The sequence below is a fragment of the Tiliqua scincoides genome, chromosome 3 (genome assembly GCF_035046505.1).
Source record: "Tiliqua scincoides isolate rTilSci1 chromosome 3, rTilSci1.hap2, whole genome shotgun sequence".
NCBI classification, from domain to species: domain Eukaryota; kingdom Metazoa; phylum Chordata; class Lepidosauria; order Squamata; family Scincidae; genus Tiliqua; species Tiliqua scincoides.
The window spans coordinates 61,235,826-61,255,717 of NC_089823.1; the positions used below are offsets into that span (position 1 = coordinate 61,235,826).

The 19,892-nt window shown below is 42.7% G+C and overlaps 1 protein-coding gene across 3 annotated transcripts in view; it reads right to left on the reverse strand.

The window, feature by feature from the left end:
* Nucleotides 1-19,892, reverse strand: part of RUNX1 (RUNX family transcription factor 1) — a 227,616-nt gene that overhangs the window by 23,724 nt on the left and 184,000 nt on the right. Inside the window, exon 5 of one of the 3 annotated variants that reach the window (XM_066619866.1) lies at nucleotides 10,130-10,135. The exons of 1 other annotated variant lie outside the window; for it this stretch is intronic. In XM_066619866.1, the coding sequence (XP_066475963.1) occupies nucleotides 10,130-10,135 (6 nt within the window). Of the gene's footprint in view, nucleotides 1-7,616; nucleotides 7,625-10,129; nucleotides 10,136-19,892 lie in introns of all 3 variants that reach the window. One more of the 3 variants, XM_066619867.1, reaches the window with a different exon arrangement.

Here is a 19,892-nt window from a genome sequence, read left to right on the forward strand (position 1 = left end):
CAAGTGGTGGTGGCACCAGAAAAAAATAGGGAGGGGGCACAGAAGGGGCAAAATGCTTATGGAGAGAACTTCATCCCACACATTAGTTTTCTGAAAGAGAAAAAATGGCACATTTCACATTCGTCCTGCTCTGTTATGAAGCTCCCTGGATGACCCTGGGCCAGTCATTATCTCTCAGCCTAACTTATCTCACACAGTTGTTGTGAGGATAGGAGGATGCATTGTCCTGATAACAAAGAAAAGTACTCCATGTATATGAACACTAACTTCCCTTCAAGTCTACACATGGGAGTGCTACGTGTTAGAGAGATATTGTTCCCCTTACCTTCTCCCAGGGTTACCCCATGGGTATGAGAGATGGTAGGGAAGTAATAATAATAATAACTAGGTATTTATATACCGCCTTTCTGGTCATCGGATTACTCCTCTGACTTTATTCAAGGCGGTTTACATAGGCAGGCGTTTCTAAATCCCTCAAGGGGATTTTTTACAGTCATAGAGGTTCTCTCTTTTAAGAACCAACAACATTTCAGAATGGATCTTCCTGGTTTGGTCTCACTTCTGGCCTCCAGTTCTCTCACGCAGGCTGACAAGCAGCTCCATCTCTCACATGGAGGGCAGCCAAGACGCTTCTTGCTCACACCAAGAGTGGGTGGAATCACTCAGCTCGGCTTGTCAGCTGCTTCAAGGTCTCGCCATTCTCAGCCATTCAGGGAGAGCTGCCGGTGTCCTCAAACTGGCGACCTTCTGATGTTATCTTCAGACTAATGGAGGCTCTACCCTCTAGATCAGACTCCTGCCCTAAGTAGGAGTTCCTAAGTAGGAACTTAGCCAGGATTTCAAATTTCTCTTGGGAGTCTAAACCTCATTTTTTTCCCTTTACTGCCATTGCTTTAAAGAGATGCGTGGAAAATTCAGCATTTTCTTTTGGCAGAAGTAAGTTTCCCTGAAATCAGTGATATGTAGCCTTAAGGGCACAATCCTAATTACTTGGAAGTAAGTTCAGTTGAAATCAGTGGGGTTCTTAGTAAATGTGAGTAGTACTAGTGTGTAGTATATAGGGTGTAAATATGTTAAGAGTAATAGAACCACCCTGGTTTAGACAGGTTTGCTTTAGGTCAAAAAGAGAAACATGGTTAAGTCCAACTACCATTCAGCATGGTGCTAGATGATGCAGTGGCCTTCCCTGGCTCTAGTACCACCTCTAACTGTTCATCAGAGCTTCATCCAGCATGCTGCCCTCACCACTGCTACACCTGGTAGCAGCAGAGGGATTTTGCTGGCTTTGTGAGAGCATATTTAGGTTTTTTATAGGCTGCAAGATACTAATGCATGGTGGAAAGTTGTAGGAAACTGGCTGAACTGCTTGTGGTTTTCACACTCCAAGTTCAGCCCACAAGAACTGGGAGTTTCTTGAGTCCACAAGTGGCCTCCAGAAAATTGTAAGTGGAACTCACTTATAAAATACATTAAGGCTGCAATCTTAACCACACTTTTCTGAGAGTAAGCCCCATTAAACAAACTAGGACTTACTTCTGAGTAGGCCTGGTTAGGATTGCGCCCTGACTTACTCAATTGCTTTTTGTAGGACTTACTTGCTATTTACATCACGCATGTCAGAAGCTTAAATTTAACTTAATCATGCATGTCAGAAGCTTAACAAAGACTTAGTGCTCAATCCTATCCAACTTTCCACTGCTGATGCAGCCACAATTCAGCCCTGATATAAGGGAAAAAAACATTTCCTTACCTTGTGGTATGGACTGTGACTTTGTGACTGCCCCCCCCCCCAAACAGCAGTATGTACCGCACATCCAATTGGCAAGGCTGCACCAGTGCTGAAAAGATGGGTAGTACTGGGCCTTTGGATATGTAACAGTATTTGGAGAGGAGCCAAAACAAGACACTAACATGACCTGCTAAAAAGACAGTGTTTGCACTAAATCTGCAAACCATTAAAAGTTTTAAACGCTCAAAAAATTGATAACTACACTGTGCACCCCTGCCCTGCTTATCTGATAGAAAGGGCAAGTTTACTGCAAACTTTCAAGCAGATTAAATACAAAAAGGGTGCATTTCTGCCCCCCTCCATTTCAGGGTGCTGACATATCTGAATCTCAGCTAATGCTGAGACTTTTGAAGGCAAAGGCAGACAATTACTATCCTTTGCAAACATTTAAAAGATTTGGGCCCTGAAGCAAAGCACTGTTTACTAAAGAATGAATGTGCAACTTGCATTTAACACAGCCAAGTATGTCTGAACTCCTGCATTCTGGATAGTGGCCACCAGTGGACTCTGAGCAAGGTTTATAGGTGTGAGATAACATCAAGCTCCTGTCTGCATTTCATTACTTCAGGGCTTTACTGTGTTTTAAAACAAGAAAATGCAAGTACCAACAGGGGTATATTATTACACATCTGTCTTTATGTTCACCTATGGCAGCATTTAATCCCTCTTCCATTGAGAGGAACATCATTCATACGCTCTGGACCACCCTGTCAAGAGACGCTGCTGTATCCTCACTAGGTGTACATGGGTAGATTTCTAGTGAGATCTCTAGAGATGTGTCCGTATGTGTCCGCTCATCATCTGATCCATCTCTGTTGCCTGTGCCATAGATGCTTGTTGTTTGAGCACTGCTGGTTGTCATTTTTTAAAAAATAGCCTTGGGGAACAAAAAAGAAAAGGCATCACACCCTCCAAAATATAATTAATCTATGAGATTCAGTGCCACAAGATGTGGTGACTCCACAAACGGAGATGGCTTCAAAAGGGAAACTGGACAAATTTATGGACAACAAAGCAATTGGTTAGTGCCACTTCTAGGTTCAGCAGCAGAAAACCTCTGAATATCAGCTTGAAGGGAGCTATAACAGGAAAGGGGTGAGGGGAGTAAGCCTTCAGTTCCTGCTAATGGGTTTCCCAGACACATCTGGTTGGCCACTGTGGGAAAACAGGATGTTGGCCTAGGTAGACCTTTGACTTGATCTAGAAGTGCTTTTCTCATGTACTTATACCCATGGAGAAAAATTTCATTCTCCAAGAATCAAGCAAAGGAAGTTGCCAAAGCATGAAAAAGCAAGCAAGGTATTCTAATGACGCTAAGCTACAGGAGACACATTTATATTTAGAACAAGACAAGCTTTATGGGCCTTCTCTTGCCTCATCTACAAGATAAGAAAAACCTGCCTCCACATCAGAAAATAAATGTTACAAGGAAATATTTCCTCTTTCTTTTTTTATATTTCTCTTCCCAATGTATGACAGGGATTTTTTTTTTTTCTGGAAATGTCTCTGACAAGGCCTTCATTGTCTCAGACAGGTGTGAAAATGGAACTAATTCACAGCCAACAACTGTATCAGAGCCAGCTCTTGAGCTGAAAACATGCACCAGCCATCCAGGAGTACCAACATAGCCAGCCAGAGACTCAACAATTTAAGGCTTAAAGTGCGGGAATGCATGCATGCACATACACACATATATGAGACGCATATATGCACCATTAATCAGATGATGATGTACCAGCCAACTGTCGGCTTCTTGGGCAGATGCCTGCAGACTGTCTGTGCAGATCAGACCCTGCCTGTATGGGTTGGTGGAAACATTTTTTTTCCTCCTTTCTGATGATGAGAGGCTGGGTGGAGTAACTAGTTCAAACACATCTCTGTTGGCCCTGACTTGTCTCAGACATCCTCTTTTATTCGTAATGATGGCAGGAGAATATTTCATGTACAATCACATGTACCTACATTCTGTATCTTTCCTTTACAAAAGAAAACAATCCTATTTCTTTAGGAACTGATTTTCTCTTAATATAACTGAGTGTTAGAATTCACAGTCTCTTGTCTCAGCTTCATTACAAAATGAGCTTTCCAAATGAAATGTAATGATTCCAAATGTAATGATTCATTACAAAATGAATCTCTTGTCTCACCACTCCCTCACCAGTACAGAGACCAATGGGGGGTAAGTAGCTAAGGGGTGGTGGTGGTTTGGAATGGAGAAGTGGGAAAACTCTCTCTCTCCCCCCCCCACAACTTTAAATCACCTCTTCCTGTAGTTATTTTTTGTTTTTTGAGGGTCCTCTGTACCTATGCCCCATCCCTGTCTTTTCCAAGACTTTTTTGACAGCCCAATCTTATCTAGCACAGTTCCAGTGTCGTAAAATGGCTGCCAACAAAACTCAGAGCACCCCATCAGAAGCCATTTTGGGAGCACTGTTGCATGAGGTAGCAGCACTCCTGGTCTGTCGATAGAGCTGCCTATACTTGCTGGAGCAGGTAAGGCAGCAGTGGGGGTGGAGAGGGGGCAGAAGAGGGTAGGGAGGTGGCAGAAGGGGGTGGATCTGGTGGCAATGGCATAAGCTGGATCCTATCCTCTTCAGCAGCAGCCTCCCTGTTTCCTTACTCTCCTCAGACTTGCATTAGCGAAATTGCTAGTGCTGGTCCAAGGAGAACCATTGACGAGTAGGCATAAGGGATATAAATCCCCTTTCTCTGCTGAAGCCTCCCAATCTGCCCCCTCCACTGGATACCTCACACCTATTTTTGGTATGGATGCTCCAGATTGGGTTGTGAAGAATTCAAATCCACACCTAAAGAATCTCACCCTGAGATTCATCTGGTTTTACTCCTGTCATTATTATGCTCAGCTCTCAAAAATGAACAGGTTGTTTGCTGCTGCTGCTTCCCCGGTTGAGAGATGATTCATGTCCTCACCAATAATAGAGCAGCATGTTCACAGCTGTGACCCTGCTGGTGGCTGTTTTCCTGTCACACCCACCTGTTGGGTTTTGTGATTTTTGGCTGGACAGTCTCAACCACAGCTGCAAGTGTGGTTTGAAGAGATGGCGAGATTCATGAATGGAAGCAACAGGATAGCCTCACACAAGTAAGGAGGCATGTACTGCAAACTGGAAGGAAGATAAAAGTGGGCTTAAGGGCGTATTTCAAGACAAGGAGTTGTGGGGGGGGGGGAAGGATTGTTCATTAAAAAAACAGGCAAGGCAGTCATGCCAATGACGGATACCTCTTTATAGATGCTTAAGCAAATATTTTTTGACTATTTATATGACTTTCACTCCACAACTTTCTTCTAATACAGACTGATTTTGTTAGGCTTTCCAAGTGTTGTTGCTGTGTTTTTACAGCACATCTTAAACCAGGCTTGTACAGGCTTGGTCAGAGAATCAATTTTGTCTCCAGGCATTGCTCCTCAGGGATGCAAATGGGCAGAGAATGTCTCCTATGCATTGAAACAACAAGAGTTCTGCAGCGCCTTAAAGACTAACCAATTCATTTCAGTAGAAAGCTTTGTAGATGGCAGTTCATCAGATGCAATGTTTACCATATAAACCCATAGCAACTGCTACATCTATAATGGGTTGGACCGAGCCCATAATGTTTATAAGTGTTATTTATTTATTAATGTCTATTTGAATTTCGTCTTGCACACCGTCTGTTCCTATTGTATGTGATGTTCAACTGTTCAAGTGATTAAAGAAACTCATTTTGTTTTGACTGTAGTCTTTCTATTAGTGTTGAAAGGGAAATATGGGAGTCATTACGAGATGAGTGAGATGTACATTTTTAAATAAAAATAAATAAAATAAATAATTTCAGTTGTATCTATATGTATATCAAGTTCACCTATATATCCCATTGGTTGGTTGGCTGGCAACCTTCAGTCTCGAAAGACTATGGTATAAGCCTACAGCACCCGGTATTCCCATGCAGTCTCCCATCAAAGTACTAACCAGGCCTGACCCTGCTTAGCTTCCGAGATCAGGCATGTGCAGGGTGTATATCCCATTGATAAAATTGAAACAAATTTTCTAAATTGGCCCTTTAATTAAAAACCATACAGGGCAATAATACCAAGTATATTTTTTCATCTCTGTGGTCAAATATTGTCATTTCACCAATTTCATTTGACATGATAATATAAGGAAAAATAACTTATCAGATCATAATGGATGTAAAGATGAACAAACCAATAGCAGAGAAGAATTTTTTTTCTATTTATCTAATCCCAAGGAACAAGATCCTGTGACTAAAGTTGCCATCCTATACACACTTACTGAGGAGTGCATCCTGCTTAACAAGTGGGACTTTTTTGTGAGCAAAATGCTGTGTCTGTTAGCATAGCCTATTTAATAATCACACTGAGAAACAATTTCTGTATATATGAAAATTTTTACTGGATTGCATTAATGAATAACACATTATGTGTGAACAAATATGTGTGTGGCACCAGATGCAGCATCTTCTGAACCTGACATTCAAATATATATGCCTTTGAGTCAAACTAGACATGATGACAGCATGGGCTGTGCCCAATTTCCAATAAAGTTGAGGTGAGTGGGGTGAAATTTAATGCATATCATGGGTGGACAGAGAGCACTTAACCTTTTCCATGCTTCATCCCCTGCAAACAAATTCTTCTTCACTGTATTTTTTCTAGCAGGGGATGCTTCTGTTCTCAAAGTCTTTGTTGGAAAAAAAAAACACCAACTGAAATAAAAATGGTTTCATAAGGATAAGCATGAGCAGGAAGGGAATTCGGCTGTTCCATGTCCCACATCCGTCCCAAGTGAGTTCTAAAGCTCACACAAGGCCCTTACTTATGCCTATCCAACCTCTGAGGTAGCTGTAGGGAATGGCATGAAGGAGGATTGACATGTCTGCTTCTCTAGCCCTATTAGAAGGTACTAGATGCTTGAATGAACTTTCCAAAGCATGGGAGGTGTGCTATTGGACTCCCCCTGCAGGGCTTTTGCCTCAGGATCCCCCAAAACTGGAGCTGCCATTGCTCCCCCATCTTCCTTTATCAGGATTTGGTGGGAGACCTGGTCCGCATACCCAGCTTTGCTACCATCACACCTAGTTTAGCCCTTAGAACAGGGGTGCTCAAACTTTCAACTTTAGGGATGCTGGACCTTTAAAATTGTGTAGGGGAGATAATTTCAGCAGGTGCAGCTTGTCATCTGTGGGATGACAAGTTGCACCTGCTGAAATTCCCTCTTCTATACACTTGTTAAAGGTCCAGCATCCCTAAAGTTGAAAGTTTGAGCACCCCTGCCTTAGAACATAAACATTTGATTGCAGCCAGGAATCAACTTATCACTAGATGGTGAACTACCAGTTAACTTGCTGCATTGTTTCTCCTGAATGTAAACTTGTGAAGAAAAACATGTCCCAACAAGTTCTTAGACCTTGACTTTCCAACTACTTATTTGCATGTCATTTAATTTGCAGTCATCAAATTACCTTCATCATGTGCAGGAAAGATGGAAACAGTTTCTGAGCAACGGATTCTCCATTCCAGGAGCATAGCATGTAGCATCAGTCAGCCCATGGCTCTTCTGTTGAGCATGGCCAACATGGCCTGTTCTATGCCACGGCCACTCACTCCTAGCAATGGCAACTCCTACACTCACCTTTGCACCCAGATGGAGGAATAATGGGAGGCCCGTGGAACATGAAAGCTTCTTATTATCCTTTAATATTTCTGTCCTGCTCTTCTACTCAGTAAGCACTTATAAAAAAGAAATCAGTGCTCTGAAGCAAAATACATAATGTAGGAACACCGGCTATAAAGCAAAAAAACACTAACAGTTCAATCTTATTGGGCAGCGGCATCAGAATACGAGTTCCACTGGGGCTGACTGCCATAGAGCAGTCAGTGCTGGCCATAAAAGGTGCTCCTTCTTGCCCATGCCAGTGGATCCCCAGCCAAATAATAAATCACTAGCACAGGTCCAAGGAGACCCATTGTGGAGCAGAATGCTTACAGAAGTGTAAGGGAATTTAAATCCCCCCTTTTCTCTGAAGCCTCCCAATCCCCACCCCCTGCCGCTGGATACAGTATACCCATTTTTGAACAGCTGTACCAGCAAGGTGTGTGTAAGGATAGGATTGGGCTGTGAAATAACTGAAGCAGCCAAAGAGCTGAAAATTAAAAGTCTGTTGAAAGATAGCAGAGAAGTAGTCGGGCAAAATCTATGCAGGGAGAGTTTCATAAAATCTCCGTGCCACCACCAAGAAGTCTCATCAAGAATCATACAGAGGTCTTGATGAGAGACTTCTTGGTGGTGGCACGGAGATTTTATCACTATGATTGAAATGCCTTTCTCCCTTTTTCTGCCCCCTCCATATGACAGAAGTCAAACATTTACCAGTTTTATTCCATCTCCCCATGTTCTGCTTATTTTTTGCTTCCCAGCTTACTCGGCATGCTTGCATAATATAAGACTCTTTGAACTCAAGAAAAAAATGCTTGAGTCCACTTTTGTACTCAAAAGTCTACACAGATCACTACTACAGCTTGCAGATCTGTTCTCTAGATGCTTAAGCATCAAGTATATACATGTGTAAGTTATACTATGACTTGTATAGCAATAACTACATCATAACAATAACAGTAATAATAATAATAGCAGCAGAAGACAAACCGTCAACAAAAGTATATTTTTAGATGAAGTTGAATTGTGCATGACATACTTGGGGTGGGGGAGGTCATATAGTAAAAAGACAAATTGTGGCAAACAGGAGTTAACTTTTGTTTTCCGCAAGTGTGACACACTCTATGTGAAGTTTGAAGTCTGCAATTTTCAAAAGCCAGAATAGGTTTGGGGTGTCTCTATTTCAGGAAGCATACTTTGAAACCTGTCACAGGGGATATTTGTTCAGAGCCGTCTAAATATCCAACTCTATTTTAGACTTCTGGATTAAGATGAGCCAGTTTCTGAGAGATAGGTTGAAAGAAACCACTTGAAGTCCATAAAACCACACCCAAAGTAAACAAATCCAGGAATGCTTCTTTTTATCTCTAAGTAGAATGGGATTGCCAGCTTAGTTTGCTAAACTGAAATGTGTAGAAATATTATACCTTTTCTAACAGCACTAAGCTTACTGTTTGGCACTGGGTCAGTCTATGACCCGACACCCCCGGCTTGGATCATGGATGAAAGGTTCTAACCAAGAAAGTAGTTAGGCTGTTGGAGGGTGGCAAGATAAATAATCATGTGTGGACATGAGTCTAAAGTTTACTGACATCAGGAGAAGAGCTGGACTGATTTCAGTGGAATCAAGCCCTGATCAAGTTCTTTACACACCTAATTACTCATGGTGTACACAGGGAGAAAGGCATTTTAATCATAGTGATATTGTCCTGTGAATCATAGAAAGGGGCAGACAAAAAATGTAACTAGTATGAATGGCAAACACTGCCAGAGTTTTTTTTTTTAAGTTCTCATTTCTGTATTCCAACATGACACACAAATTATTTTAAAAGCGAACATGGATGCATCCATGTCATCTTCCTATCAAAAATATGCCATACAATCAATTGAACATTTCTCTGCTTGCACATATGCAAATGTATGAAAGCTGGGGGCATGAAAGCTTTATTGGATGCTCTAACAAAGTAAACCTGAACACATCCTATTTGTTAGGTATTTCATTAAATATGTGTGTCCTTAAAATATGGAATATTGCCTGCCCTAGTAACATCTAGGAATAGAGCAGGTTGAAACAAACTAATTTCAGAAAAATGAAAATGCATTTATATGCAAAACTGATGTTGCATATTATTCTATAAGAGGGTAAAACTGTAACTAGCTGCACTTAAATCTTTTTTTAAAAGAACAGCTACTTGGCTCTCAGAATAATTAGTCTCACTGGTCAGTTTTGAGTTAAGAAAATTCAGTTTTTATTATGTAATGCAGTTGTGTTTTTATTTTCGGGTTATTTGGCTATAACTTTTGATAGAATAGAGATATTTTGACGTGGTTTGTTTCATTGCACTCTGCATTACATTCAGCATCGAATGGTATACAACAAGATGATTTTATTTGAAAAAACCAGGGTTTTCACAATTTGAGCCACAAGTGTCAAGCTCAGGTTGTTGCCCCCCCCAAAGCTTGCTGCCCAGTTCAATTGTTCCCCCCTGCACCTCTTTTAGCTATGCCACTGGCTGTGGCAAAGCCACTCTGTAAGAAAACCGCTGTACCTAGCTCTGCACACCACACAAATCCTTGGGAAAAACCCAAGGACACAGACACACTCAAAGGAATGTTTACCTCCTTCCACTCAGTGCTATTTGAAGAGCTTTTCCACTTTTCACACCAGACACTACTTTCGAAAATACAGTATACTATTTTTCAAAGATGGCTGCCCTGCGGAGCACGCTGTCTGTTTTCAGCTTCAAAGTTAAGAGTGCCCACATAATGTGGCTCTTTCTGTGGTGTCTTGTATCACCTATGCTGTGCTTGCCACAAAGTGCATAGCAAGCCAGAGTCAGTAAGTGTTTGCTTTTAAGTAAGGGGTTCTTTTTTTATTATTTATTTTTGTTGTATTTACCATGTGAGGTAATTTGAGCTCCAGTATCAAACTATGAAGTGTTCTGCCAAAAAGGGGATTACAGAAGAAAATTCTATAGAAAGAAACTGGATTTGTCAGTGAAAGGCTGAGAGAGATTTTATTTACCAGAGTTTTGCAACCAGCACCTTTAATCTTCATAACAACTGGGTTATTCATGGGTTCATGCTAGCCTTCAAAAGCCAATAAAAAAAGAACATTAATGCTGCTGGCATAAGGTCCCGGCTCTGAGGTGTCCACAGCCCCTTGTGAATCTGTCTGAAGTCCTGTATAAGAAACACACCTGCTTCTGATTATATTTACACAATAAGCAAAATTCAGCTGGCTCTTTTATATTCCACAGTGAAACAGCCCAGGGAACTTTTTTCATTACTCTTTTTTCCCCCATCCCTCCTTCAAGGAACTCAGGGGAATGTGGGTCCCCTCCCCCATTTTATCTTCACAGCAATCCTAAGGAGGTTGTGAGGTAGGTTAGATGGAAAGAAGTTCACCAGTAAGCTTCATGGTTTACACTGGGTTTCCCGTATATGTATTCTGAAAAAGAACGGGCACTACTGTGAAGAGATAGGTTATGTGAAAACTGAGGAAGCAATATTGGTTTTGCAGCAGGCACTTGGGTGAGTGGTTGGGCCTGTGTGATCTCTTCAAGAGCCTGAACAGCTCTAGAATCAGAGGGACTGCGATACAAGGACATCTGCAAGAGGGATCTGAAGGCCTTAGGAGTGGATCTCAACAGGTGGGAAACCCTGGCCTCTGAGCTGCCCGCTTGGAGGCAGGTGTGCAGCATGGCCTCTCCCAGTTTGAAGAGACACTTGGCCAACAGTCTGAGGCAAAGAGGCAAAGAAGGAAGGCCCATAGCCAGGGAGACAGACCAGAGATACACTACACTTGCTCCCAGTGTGGAAGGGATTGTCACTCCCGAATCGGCCTTTTCAGCCACACTAGACGCTGTGCCAGAACCACCATCCAGAGCGCAATACTATAGTCTTCCGAGACTGAAGGTTGCCAACAACATTTTTCTTTCAAACCAATCTAAGTTTTTATACAGTGGGCTGTTCCAGTGAGTTGTAAGAAATAAATAATGGAGCTAATATCTGACACCTAGCATGTGCTGCTACTCCATATATACTATAAAGGGCAGTAACCAGATAGTACCCTGAATTGTCTGGGTGATAAATGGCAAATACTTTCAGTCTTGATCCATACACAATGCCAAACTGAAATTTGGTTTTTAGCTTGAGGCAGACCAAATTAACCATATCTAATTATAGTTTCTCATTTCAGCAACACAGAGCACAGATTTTGGTCTTGGGGGAGGGTTCTACTGCAGTTAAATGTCAAACAACCTGGTGTGATCCACACATGGAGATCCCTGTTCATGCCCATTTAAGTAATAGTCCTCAACTGAACTGCACGAGGAGACCAGAAACAGAGGAGGTTGGTGTGGAGATCAAGATGCATCTGGGATGCTACCCTGGACCTCCTGCTACCTGAGGTGGTGTGCCAGATGCTGCCCTTCTTACCTGGGGATGTGCCAGCCTCTGCTCCTTTGACATGCTAACTGGCTTCTCTCTTTTCCTCTACACTTTCACTTTGTCTTCCTCTTCCTTTTCCAGTCCAGGGAGTGGGGAGAATCAATTCAGATGAGCAGGTCATTCATGAGGCTAATTAAAGCTGTTGCCTCAGGCAGCAGACTGGCAGGGGACAGAACTATGCACCCCCTGCCAGTCAGCTTCCTAAGGCAACAGCCTCAATTGGCCTCATGGATGGGTTGGCCCTACTCCCTTGACTGGGTCATTTTTACACATGCACAAAAATAGTTCCTCATTTCTCTTACTAAGGACAAGGTGAAAGGGATGACTTCTTGTTCAAATTCTACAGTGTTTGTAATTAAACAAAACTGCTGAAAGCAATATCCAGTAAGGGCCTCTTGAATGTTTATTAATCAAGAGGTCCCTAATTAATTTTCCCTCACATGTTCTTGTATATTGTTGGTCTCTAAGATTTTTTTTACTTATTCAACATAAATATCTGATCCAGGAAACCTATAGCACTGCAGCAAGCAATTTGCATGCTGCTATGCTCATAAAGCTCTGACTCTTGCTCTGCCACTGTCACTGATAGTACCAGTCATCTGGTAGGTAGAGATGGGAGAAGGCGATGCTGTACACATTCAGTGCTTTCTCCCTTGGCATCTGCCTAACAAGTGCTCATCATTCACCTGTAAGACAGAGAGCAGAATGAGAAAGGGAGAAAGAGCCCTACTGTTAACATGAACAACTAAGGGCGCAATCCTAACCAACTTTCCAGCACTGGCATAGCTGTGCCAATGGGGCATGTGCTGCATCCTGCAGTTCGGGGGCAGGCATGGAGTCCTCCTCAATGTAGGGCAATGTTTGTTCCATTACCTTGGAGTTCCATTGTCCTTATGTCAGTGCAGAAAAATTGGTTAGGATTGCGGCCTCAAGGAAATTCAAGTAATTCAAAGGCAACACAAGTCACCCACATATTTTTTAAAACTATATTTAAAAAAAGATTTGACACTGAAAAGATAATTTAGTATCACAAATGACGTAGAGGTGGGGCTTCCGTATCCGTGAGGGATCCATTCTCAGACCCCCTACAGATACTGAAAACTAAGGATAAATAAATCCATGGTTTTTGGCCCCTTAAACTCTCCAAAGGGAACTGGTGCTGCTCCAGTCCTCTCCAGAGGATTTTCTGAGACCTGGGGAGGCTGCATATGTTCACACGCAGCCTCTGCGGGCTTCAGAATGCCTTGTAGAGGCAAAAAATCATGACTTCCATTTTTTGGGTGAAAACCAGAAGTGGAGTTTTTATGCCTTTAAAAAGCATTAGGAGGGTCAGGGAAGGGGACCTATGTTGAGCCAAATCCACCGGTGAAAAGTCTGTGGATAAGTAGGCTCAACCTGCAGATCTCTTCAGATCTCTTCAGCAAAGAGAATGTGCTGATTCAGAGTGTAATATTATCTTTTAACTTCAGCTGGCGCAGGACATCTGTGACACCTCAGGAATAAGCAGTACCAGTGGAGCACCAGTGAGTTTTTGTGAACCACAAAGAGTTCTTGCAGGAAGTGGGAAGGACAAAAAGGCTGGTGCTGCATCCGGATCTGTGGCCACCTGCGCAAGGAGGTATGGTGCTGAATGGCGCAGGGGTGTGAGAGGGTGGAGTAGAGGTAGGGAGGGTGGAATGAGGGATGGATCAGGTCCAGGAGGGGAAGTGGAATTGGCAGAAGCTTCTTCCACCATATCCTAACCCCCTTCCCATCCTTCCCAGTCTTACACTGGATTTCTGGGACTTGCACCAGCTATATAGCTGGTGCGGATCTGAGAAGCCCCAAAGGGCAGGTTGGTGCATTACTCAGGGTAAGGAGAAATACATCCTCTTATCCCAAGGAGACCTCCAGCTTCCTTCTAACCGGTGCTAGATACAGCACAGGCTAGGATTGGACTGCTCATTTAATAAATCTCTGAACACTTTAAGATTACCAAATCACCCCAAAAATCATATCTTTTGAGCATTGGCATTAACAATCTCTAAGAAATCAAGCAGATTTCAAAACTGAAATATTAAAAACCCATCAAAATATACCAGGCTGTAGAAACAATACTATTTAAATTCCTTGCGGTCAATCCTACAAGTGTGTTTCTTTGGTTCATGGGAACTATGATAAAGATGGATGTTTTCAGGAACAGATTATGATACTGTAGACCTTGAAAACATCTCTTACACAAAGCTTTTTGCACCTGGGAGGAGACAAGAAAAATACTACTATAAACATTCCTTATTTGTCCAATAAACTGATTGTTAATCTGTCTTGCCCTGTTTGAAAAATGTCATTTTGGTTCCTTTTGTGAACGTAGGGGTAAACATTTTTATTGCCAACATGCACAGTTACAACCTTTTTAAAAGGCTTATTTAAGTTTAAAAGGATCTGAATACTTTGCATTTAACTAAAGGGTTTTTTTTTAAAGGGGGAAAGAGTATATGTATTTTTATCAATCCTGAAAATTAGTATTCTGCTGAAAAATTAAAAAAAATTCTCTTGACACACATAAAGTTGCTCTATAGATCTCAGCTTTTTTTAAAGGCTAGTTGACAATGAGAAACTTAAAAGCAAAGCTCAAACATACAAGATAGTGTTATGCACTTGTGCCTCACTTCTCTAAGTGGTGAGAAGTTCCAGAAGCAGTAGCACAACCTGAGTTTGGCTTCTTTTGAAGGAGGAATCACTGGAGGCTTAAAGTGTGTTCTTAGCATATCTGCAGTGGCTGGCGGCCAACTTCTCTTCTTGCTTTCTATTGCAGTCTCTCCCAGATCAATTCCTGCCCTGTTCCCCCTTGAACTGGCCAGCTCACATGCAGCCTCTGTCTTTACTGACTCCCAAGGGGCAGGGAGGAGGGGAAGAATTCCCTTATGCCTTAACCCTTCTGCTCAGGTAGATGTACTTGAGAGTCCTTATGGAAGCTCCCATTCAAGGAGTTTCTGGAGTCCTTAACATTTGTCTAAGCCATTTCTGCCCAATGTTGCATATATGAAACAGGGACCAAATATGTACACCTGTGGGCCTGGCAAAAATGGGTTTTAATGAGAGCTACCAAGTCTTCAGACAGCATTCAGGATTATCAACTGACCTGCTAAATCCTTACTTTAACACACAGAGTTTAAAAAAAAAGAGCCAACCAGCTAGAACTCTGCCAGGAAACAGCAGGTGATCCAATTCTGAAATTATAACTCCTCAAACTCACTTCCTAATCCTTTGTCAATATTATAAAATTATGAAGTAAAATAAGCACGCACATGAACTTGAAAGTATGTTGTTCTAGGCCAGGGGTGCCCAAACCCCGGCCCTGGGGCCACTTGCGGCCCTCGAGGCCTCTCAATGCGGCCCTCAGGGAGCCCCCAGTCTCTAATGAGCCTCTGGCCCTCTGGAGATTTGTTGGAGCCCACACTGGCCCGACGCAACTGCTCTCAGCATAAGGGCGACTGTTTGACCTCTTGCGTGAGCTGTGGGATGAGGGCTCCCTCCACTGCTTGTTGTTTCACGTCTGTGATGCAGTAGCGGCAGCAAAGGAAAGGCCAGCCTTGCTTTGTGCAAGACCTTTTATAGACCTTGAGCTATTGCAAGACCTTCATTCATTCATATAAGCTCATCTTTAATATATTCATTTATGTAAATTTATTTAAATTTGAAATGCAAATTAATTCTTTTTCCCTGGCCCCCAATACAGTGTCAGAGAGGTGATGTGGCCCTCCTGCCAAAAACTTTGGACACCCCTGTTCAAGGCCAAAAAGATCTTAGTCAGCCATAAAAGACGGGAAAGAATAGCGAAAGGGTGGGGTGGAAGGAGGCAGAGGCGTTGCTTTAATCCCTTTAGTTGCCTTAAAAAGTCAAGAACTTCTTGTCACTGTGTACTTTATACTCTTTAACAAACTCCGGTATACTCATATAATATGACAACACAATACCACACAGAAGAACCTTTCAGCGACATTATAAACCCTGTAAATTCTTATTCTGGTTGTTCCAGTGTCCCATTCATTGTATTAGACTAAGGGTGCAATCCAAATGTGCCCTTGGGCCAGCGCAAGTCCCTTGTGGCTGCCCAGGAGTGTCACAAAAGTGCCATAAAACACTTGTACCACTCATTGGGGAGATAGGGGGCCCGACACGGGCTCCAGGAATAGTTGTGTCAACCAAGCTCTGCCGGTGCAGGGGTCTGGGGGGACCATTCATTGTGGGGAGGGTGGGGAGGAGGTGGTAGGGAGGTGTTTTGGGGCAGGGGAGGGTGGGCGGAGGGTGTTTCTGGGGCAGGTGGGTGGGGAGTGGAAGGCAGGGTCAGGATCCAGCAGTTATGTTGGATCCTATCCCTGTTCCCAGGTGGCCCAGGGCAGTCCCGGACTGCTTGGATTTGTACTACCTCTTGAGGTGGTAGCCTCCTTGGGGCTGCTGCTGCTTTACCTGGGTTAAGGGGAAGTGATTCCTCTTGCCCTGGGCTAAGCCACTTTCAGCCCCAATCCTGCCTTGGATGCAGTACAGACCTGCCACCCTGCCTGCTCCAGGGTAGGTTAGGATTGCACTATGAATCATCCAGTTTAAGAGGAGGATGGTAAGCAAAAATGTTAAGGACTTACGAGCTCTTATGTGGTCAAATAGACATGTAGAATAGTATATAACACGTAACAATGGTTGTGGTGGTGGAACACCACGCATCAGCATCACCTACTAATTCAGGGCATAATACTAGTGCAGTAGCATGACTCAGCAACTCAAAGCTAGAAGCTGTTGCTCATTGCCAGATGTGATGCAGTTATGTCCACACAGAACTAGGATAAGAGGGAGCAGGAGGGGAAGCAAAACAATGGAGAATGTCCCTAGATGGCACCCTGTATCCATTTTGGTCACTGCAGGGCCAACTATATCTGTGCAGCCTTAGGGCCCAATCCTATCCAACTTTCCAACTCCAGTGTAGCCACAATGCAACCTCATGGTAAGGGAGCATATGTTCCCAGTGGCGTCGCTAGGGGTGTGCGGGGGGGTGTGGGCCACACTGGGTGATGCACACGGGTGGGTGACGCGCACTGGGGGGGTTACACGCTAAAATCGCGGTGGGTAGGAGTAACCCCATCATATTATATACCGTTGGATGCGGAATTTTGAGCAGAATGCAATGCAAAAAACCAGAGTGAACTATCTCCTTTCTATCAAAAGTTATGGCCAAAAAACTGGAGAACAAAAATGCATGGATTCCTATAGAAAGTGAAAGTGAGCCGTATCGCGCGTTTACTTGTGAGTAGGTGAACCTGCCTTAGTGTGTCAGAAAGGGCAGGCTGAGAGGAATCCAACGACACTAGAATGGTCCTGATCCAATGAATACAGCCCCCAAAAACACCTGAGAAGGAAGTCCTTCCTGCCAAGAAGATGACTGTATTGCGCCCTATGGAAAGCAAAACTAAGCCTGACGGTTGCGTTTACTCGCGAGTAAGCAAATATGCCTTGGCTGATGTGGAAGATCAGGTGAAGGAAAGTGCAAGGCTACCAGAATGGTCCTGATCCTATTCACCTGCAGCTAAGTGCTCCAGAAGGCAGCCTCACCCCCACTAAAAAGGATCAAAACAGTGGCTTCAGCTGATAAGGTGAACCTTTTTGAGACTTGCAAAGCCAGGTGGATCCTGACAGTGATCTGGTTTAAACAGAAGTTGTTAAATTGAACTGGGCTCTGGGTAGGGCTGAAAACCTTATTGATTTTTTTTTGGGGGGGGTGTCTTATTGCAGGCAGGCTATAGAGGAAATTCACTTGGTGGAACAGGGCTGGCTTCCGCTTATTTAATTATTTGTTTTACTTTAATTATTTATACTTATTTATTTTAATTTGCCTGATGATGTTACTTCCACCCTGACATCACTTCTGGTGGGTCTTGGACAGATTGTCATTCTAAAAAGTGGGTCCCAGTGCTAAAAGTTTGAGAACTGCTACAATAAGGTGTGTAAGTTGACACCCTTGGGGGTGTGTGACACCACTAGTGATCAAAATAACTAAAATCACAGTTTGGAGGAATAATACCAGCATGTTATATATCAATCAATGCGTAATTTCATGCAGCATGTGTTCTATCAAAAGGTACAGCCAAAAAACCAGTGGTGGCAGAGTGATGGTATATTACCACGCCCACCACCTGGGGTGTTGCCTCACCCACTGCATGGGTGTGTGGCATCCCACACCAGGTGACGCAAACCCTAGTGACGCCACTGCATGTTCCCATACCTTGAGAAGTTCCCAGTGACTGCCTCTCCACCACAGGATGCAGCGCACACCCCACTGGCACAACTACACCAGCACTGGAAAATTGGATAGGATTGGGCCCTTAAATGACTAATAATAAGATTGCACAGGAAGCAGCAAAACCTGACAGCCTTGGCCTTGCTTGCTAGGATAGGATCACATACACACTAATTATATTGGCATAAGACAATTTGCTTGCCACACATCATTGCAGGGCTGGAATGTCAGGGCTTTTCCAGAAAATTAGGGGGTGATATAAGAACATAGTTATTAGTTTGAAGCATCTATTTCCTCCTGATTGAATGCTAACAATATCACACATTTCCAACAATCAATCCAGAAATAGTTCTTTCCTTTCACATGCCCACTCAAAAGCAAGGGTATAAATTGCAAAAGATTGCTGGCACATAAATTTACTGAATGCTGAGTAAAGCACTATTACGCTAATGCCATGGACATGTACTAATATATATTACTGATAATCAGTGACATATTCTGCCCTTTCCCTTACATACAGCTTTGGCATTTTTGTTACATGGGATCTTTTGGGGAAAAAAGGATAAGAGATTCCCTGCTGGATCACTCAAATATGGGAGCATTCATGTTTTAAAATGAAATAAATGACTATGCAAAACTATCCCAAAGTAATAACTTGACGTTTTATGCATCTTCCCTCCCTGAATGATTTTTTTTTTTACTTCTTTAAAGAGTGTACACTTTACCTGCACAAATCTTTTCCATTTTCCAGCAGAACCAACAAGGGTGCACTCCCCTGGTCCAGTTCCAAGTGTTGGACACCTACCAGGTAGGTCATGTACCTACCACATACATGAGCTATTTCTGTCCTAAAACTGGATCAGAAGCTGGACCAGAATGGATTTTATGCTATTTCCTTCCAATTAGGACAATGAACAACTGGGGTATACTTTGATGGATCGTTTGGATAAACCCAAGTATGACTGGATTTGTTTAACTGCTTTGCTACTTCCTCCAAAGAGCTTCCTAGGTCTCTGTCACCTATGGTAAATTATTGTTTTTCCTCAGTATAAATATCTGCTTGGAAAAAGAAAACCATACACAATATAGGTACATACACAAAATAGTTTTTCAACTTGAAAGAGCAGCCACTCCTCCCCTCCCCTGGAAAGGCTGAGGTTTTGAACTTTTAAATGGACAGGTGTATCTCCCTTGTCTCTGAAAGAAACCCAGAAGTCATATACAGTAAGTTATGGGCATTAACCTGCAGGGACTTGTTTTCATCCCACAAACTGCTTTCTGTCTTAAATTGAAACCTGATAAAAATAGGAAGTGATTCTTTTTTTCCACAGCTCTTTTAGAGTTGCAGACCTCCATGAGTAAACAGTAGTTTTGTGGTATAAAAGTCTTTCAGCCCTCTCCTTAATTCATAAACCTAAACAAACACCCCAAGAGTAATTACTTTAAAGTTTTTTTTAATTAGGGTGAAGATTAAAAATGTTTTATTGTCTGCTTTTTGTGAAAATGCCCTTGTATTAAAAACCTCTGATTGGATTACAAAAATTACACAAAAGCATAACAAAAGCATGAAAGATGCCACAGCTATTTCGTTTCATTTGACTTTGAAAATTAAGAATGTTTTCAAAAGACAGAAATATCTCCTGTACAGAGTTCTACTGATATGAATGGGATTTGTTGCAGAAGTCATTTTTTGTAGCCCATTTAGGGC